This window comes from Rhinoraja longicauda, chromosome 34, assembly GCF_053455715.1.
Source record: "Rhinoraja longicauda isolate Sanriku21f chromosome 34, sRhiLon1.1, whole genome shotgun sequence".
In the NCBI taxonomy this organism is placed as follows: domain Eukaryota; kingdom Metazoa; phylum Chordata; class Chondrichthyes; order Rajiformes; family Arhynchobatidae; genus Rhinoraja; species Rhinoraja longicauda.
The window spans coordinates 7,613,274-7,619,273 of record NC_135986.1 but is presented as its reverse complement, the minus strand read 5'-3'; the positions used below and the strand labels follow the sequence as shown (position 1 = coordinate 7,619,273).

Sequence of the window (6,000 nt, the reverse complement as noted above, 5' to 3'; positions counted from 1 at the left end):
GGACATCCCCTATTTTGGGCTAAATTAGTTTGTCCCGTACGGGACCGCCCTTGTCCCTGTATTAGCAGGGTTGCCAACTTCCTCACTCCCAAATACGTCACCGCCCCGCGGCCGCCATTGGTGGAGCGGGAACACGTGGCCGCTGGCTGGGTGAGGTCACACGGGGCGCGGGGCGGTGACGTCACCCTTTGTCCCGTATTTGGGAATGAGGAAGTTGGCAACCCCCCTAGTCACAACCCGCTGCATGGCGCACCCTGCTGGAAATATAGTCTTCATAAAACCACTTGTCCTCCTCGGCTGCAAACTGCCCTCGATTAAGACGAATGGTCCCTCAAATCAACAAATGGAAATTCCCCCCCAACACCATTCACGGTCCGAATTAGACACGACTGAACAGAAACCATGTATTTTTGCCCAGATGGCCAAGTGAAAAACCACCTCGATTCTATTCTAAAATAGGCAAAACTAAAATACCGCTCGCACGCACGCACACACACACACATTCACACACGATGTTGAGCTACTAATCCTGATTGAACCCATGTTAACTTCCAACATTTGGATGGAGGAAGTTGGCCTGGACCGATGTATTTTGTGATAACGTAGTCAATGTGGGATTCTGAGCTCCACGTTCAGCTAGAGCAGAGGATGGTTGTCCAACTATTACCCATCACCCTCTCCCCACCCCCACCCCACCCCCCAAACACAACCAAGTGCCTACTCCATCTGTGTGTGCTGTTTATCAGTGATGCAGCCCGGGGGGCACTAATGGGTAAAGCATGCTCCTTTATGGTCACACTACTCCAAGCCAAGCCGCCAAAACCCCTTCTCCAGAAGACGGATATCCGAAAGAAACACGACAAAAAAAAAGGGGAGGGGGGGGGGGGGAGTAACGGGGTTCACGACAACGTCTTTTGAGGCACGAGATCCGTTCAGAGTTCCACAGAAACCTCTCCAAAGGCATTTAAATCTCTGATCTACAAAACGCACCATCTTATTTACAGTATCCCAACGTTTAGCTTCAGTAGTCCCACGGGGTTTTGTCCCTTTTTACCAGTTCATGATTGTGTTCCTGTTTAAGGTCATGAAATAAACTTGGCTGCTCCCACCTGAGCGAACAGATGCAAAAAATACCTGTGGGGGATTAAAGACAAGGCGTGAGGTGGCCACAAGGTTTGCACATTGAGCAGGTATATGTTTTAGATACAATATAAAACAAACGTTAACCCCTGCATTCACTCTCTCTCTCTCTCTCTCTCTCTCCATCCCTCCCCCACCCAAGTCGCACCAGCTTCTCGTTCTCACCTATCAAACAGCTAACAATGGCCTCTTTTCTTTCATCATCGTTACTGTATCTCCAGTCTAAATCTCCATTCTGTATATTCACTACTTCTTCCAGATATTACTATATATCAAGTCTGAAGAAGGGTCAATTCCCAAAACATCACGTCTCTGTGTTTCCCAGGGATGCTGCCTGGCCTGCTGAATTACTCCAGCACTCTGCGTCTTTGTTTGTAAGCTAGCATCTGCCGTTCTTTGTTTTAACATACACTGATGAGCCAAAAGATGATGACCCTTGGTGTTGGATGCAGGAGAAATGGGCAGGAGTAAAGACCTGAGCCACTTTGACAAGGGCCAAATTGTTCTGGCCAGACGACTGGGTCGGAGCATCTCTGAAACGGCAAGGCTTGTGGGGTGCTCCCGGTCAGCAGTGGTGAGTACCGACCGACCGACAGTGGCCCGAGGAGGGACAAACCACAAACTGGTGACAGGCAGGGTGTTGGGCGCCCAAGGCTCATCGATGCACGAGGGCAACGAAGGCTATCCCGTCTGGTCCGGACCGACAGAAGGTCGACTGTGGCACAAGTCACGGGAAATGTTAATGGTGGTGACGGGAGGAATGTGTCCTGCTGCGTATGGGACTGCACACGGAGGACCAACAGCAGATTAGGCAGGTGGTATGTCCTCTGGTCCTCGATTCACCTATACTCTGTGCGTCTGCCTCTCATGGTTCCTCTCATGATTTTGTACACCTCTATAAGATCACCCCTCATCCTCCTGCGCTCCAAGGAACAGAGTCCCGGCCTGCTCAACTCAACCTTTCCCCATAGTTCTCGCCCTCCAGCCCTGGCAAGACCCTGGTAAATCTTCTCTGTGCTGATTGCACTCTGTACATTGAAGGATGACAAGCCCCTTGCCCTCCCTCCACGGTTACCTTGTCATTCCGCTCACACAGGAACTTTAGCCGCTGTGCCCGTTTGTGCATGAAGACTCCGTCGAGGTGACCCGTCTCCACCGACCGGATCTCGATGGCCTTCTCGCCCCAACCCATGATCTGATTGGAACAGATGTACGCTACGCAGAGAGACACAAAGCAGAGAGGCAGGCCAGTTACACGGGCAATCAGTCAGTGACGGAAACTGCACCGTGATAGAAACACGCAATACAGGTGCAGGAGTCGGCCATTCGGCCCTTCCAACCAGCATTGCCATTCAACATGATCATGGGCGATCATCCAAAATCAGGATCAATACCCCGTTCCTGCTTTCTCCCCATATCCCTCGGTTCCGTTAGCCCTAAGAGTTGTATCCAACGCTCTCTTGAATACATGAAAGCAAATACACGCCGTACATTTGATCATTTAGTGTATTGTCCCGTGTACCGAGGTACAGTGAAAAGCTGGTGTTGCGTGCTAACCAGTCAGCGGAAAGACTGCACCCGATTACAATCGAGCCCTTTATTGGGGCATCTTCCACTGACTTCTCACTTAAAATAGTTCACGGGTGGCACAGCGGTAAAGTTGCTGCCTCACGGCACCAGAGACCTGGGTCTGATCCCAACTGTGGAGGCGTTTGTACATCGTGTAGTGTGTAGGATAGTGCTAGTGTATGGGGTGATCGCTGGTCAGCATGGACTCAGTGGGCCGAAGGGCCTGTTTCCACACTGTATCTCTAAAGTCTAAAGAAATCCCTCCTCATCTACTTTCATAGTAGACTCTAAAGTCATAGAGACAGAGTTTTCCGGGCGGAAACTGGCCCTACTTGCCCACACTGACCAACATGATGTCCCATCAACACTAGTCTCACCTGCCTGCGTTTGGCCCATATCCCCCTCTAAACCTGCCCTGGCCACGTACATGTCTCATTGTTTCTAACACGTTGCGATAGTCTGTACACTGCGATTGTAATCGTGTGTTGTCTTTCCACTGGCTGGTGAGCACGCAGCAAAAGCTTTCCACTGTACCTCGGCACACGGGACAATAAACTAACCTGAACTGAACTTACCCACGGAGGCAGACACACACAACGCTGGAGTGACTCAGTGGGTCAGGCAGCATCTCGGGAGAGAAGGAATGGGTGACGTTTCGGCTCGAGATGGTTTAAATCGAAGGGCTCAGTCCGCCTTAAACAACCTGATCTCCCGGTGGCTCAGCACCTCAACTCCCCCTCTGACATTTCTGTCCTGGGCCTCCTCCATTGTGAGAGTGAGGCCCAGCCCAAATTGGAGGAACTGCACCTCATATTTCGCTTGGGCAACTTACACCCTAGCGGTATCAACATTGATTTTTAAAAATTTTAGATTTAGAGATACAGCGCGGAAACAGGCCCTTCAGCCCACCGAGTCCGTGCCGCCCAGCGATCCCCGCACATTAACACTATCCTACACACACTAGGGACAATTTTTACATTTACCCAGTCAATTAACCTACAAACCTGCACGTCTTTGGAGTGTGGGAGGAAACCGAAGATCTCGGAGAAAACCCACGCAGGTCACGGGGAGAACGTACAAACTCCGTACAGACGGCGCCCATAGTCAGGATGGAACCTGAGTCTCCGGCGCTGCATTCGCTGTAAGGCAGCAACTCTACCGCTGTCCCACCGTGCCGCCCTACTCTACCTTCAGACTTCTCTAACTTCAGATAGTCCCTGCTTTCCCTCTCTCTCCATCCTCTCCCCCTTCCCAGTTCTCCCACTAGTCTCCCCGTCTCCGACGACATCCTATCTTTGTCCCGCCCCCTCCCCTGACATCAGTCTGAAGAAGGGTCGAGACCCGAAACGTCACCCATTCCTTCTCTCCTGAGATGCTGCCTGACCCGCTGAGTTACTCCAGCATTTTGTGTCCACCTTCGATTCCATGCCAGCATCTGGAGTTTTTCCCCTACGTGCTTTCCACGGTCCCTCGGTACACGTGACCGACCGTCAACTGAAGTGAAGTGAACTTACCCACAGAGGTTGGCATCTCTCCCCACTGTAACACCACATCCTTCATGATGCGGCCATAGGTGTTCACGTAGACACCTTCATCTTCGTAGCACAGGAGCATCTCCATGCCAGCGGTGTTGGGCAGAATCACGATGGCGTGAGGCATCATATGGGACTGGATCTAGACAGCAATAGACAAGAGCTTTAGAGTCGGAGTCATGCAGCGTGGAAACCTCACTGGTATTGATTGGCCTGTTGGGACCGTGTTGCTGTTGAACTACCAATTGTTAGCCATTGCACCTCCTAGTTTCATATCATATCATATCATATATATACAGCCGGAAACAGGCCTTTTCAGCCCACCAAGTCCGTGCCGCCCAGCGATCCCCGCACACTAACACTATCCCACACCCACTAAGGACAATTTTTACATTTACCAAGCCAATTAACCAGGGGCCACACAGTCTAAGAATAAAGGGGAGGCCATTTAAAACTGAGGTAAGAAGGAACTTTTTCACCCAGAGAGTTGTGAATTTGTGGAATTCTCTGCCACAGAGGGCAGTGGAGGCCAATTCACTGGATGGATTTAAAAGAGAGTTAGATAGAGCTCTAGGGACTAGTGGAATCAAGGGATATGGGGAGAAGGCAGGCACGGGTTACTGATTGTGGATGATCAGCCATGATCACATTGAATGGCTCGAAGGGCCGAATGGTCTCCTCCTGCACCTATTCTCTATGTTTCTATGTGAGCGAGGGGATGTAAGCCACGCTTATTTAAGCCACGTCTCGATCGCGGATGTCCCTCTAACTAAGGTGCAGTGTTCCTGTGAGCCTCCACCCTCCCCTCCAGTACATTTATCCTCCATTTTGTGCTGACGTGCAGCGTAGGTTTACTAGGTTACTCCCTGGAATGGCGGGACTGTCATATGTTGAAAGACTGGAGCGACTAGGCTTGTATACACTGGAATTTAGAAGGATGAGAGGGGATCTTATCGAAACGTATAAGATTATTAAGGGGTTGGACACGTTAGAGGCAGGAAACATGTTCCCGATGTTGGGGGAGTCCAGAACCAGAGGCCACAGTTTAAGAATAAGGGGTAGGCCATTTAGAACGGAGATGAGGAAAAACCTTTTCAGTCAGAGAGTTGTGAATCTGTGGAATTCTCTGCCTCAGAGGGCAGTGGAGGCCAATTCTCTGAATGCATTCAAGAGAGAGCTAGATAGAGCTCTTAAGGATAGCGGAGTCAGGGGGTATGGGGAGAAGGCAGGAACGGGGTACTGATTGAGAATGATCAGCCATGATCACATTGAATGGCGGTGCTGGCTCGTAGGGCCGAATGGCCTCCTCCTGCACCTATTCTCTATGTTTCTATGTGAGCGAGGGGATGTAAGCCACGCTTATTTAAGCCACGTCTCGATGGCGGATGTCCCTCTAACTAAGGTGCAGTGTTCCTGTGAGCCTCCACCCTCCCCTCCAGCACGTGTATCCTCCATTTTGTGCTGACGAAGTGAACGATAACGATAACGCCTTAAGACTTACGTGCACCGGGATGTAAACGTCGTAGGTATTCCCAGAATCCACGTCGACCGCATGGAAGCCTGTATTCGATCCGTAAACAACCTTCAACCTCTGCCCTTCTTCCACAGTCAAGTCAACCAGAGACGGTCGGTGGGGCAGATCCATAAATGACTGGGGGGGGGGGGAGTGTAAACAAAAGGGGGTTTCTTTAATACTTTTCAACAATTCAAAAACTAATCCACCCTCTGAGAAATGTGCGGCAAGGTGGCGCAGCGGTAG

At 50.8% G+C, this 6,000-nt stretch overlaps 1 protein-coding gene across 1 annotated transcript in view; it reads right to left on the bottom strand.

The window, feature by feature from the left end:
* Positions 1-233: 233 nt before the first annotated feature.
* LOC144609310 (misshapen-like kinase 1) overlaps positions 234-6,000 on the bottom strand; it is a 161,055-nt gene continuing 155,288 nt past the window's right edge. Inside the window, 4 exon segments of the mRNA XM_078427741.1 lie at positions 234-1,134; positions 2,216-2,355; positions 4,224-4,383; positions 5,743-5,892. Coding sequence (XP_078283867.1) covers positions 1,051-1,134; positions 2,216-2,355; positions 4,224-4,383; positions 5,743-5,892 — 534 coding nt within the window. The 3' untranslated portion in view covers positions 234-1,050.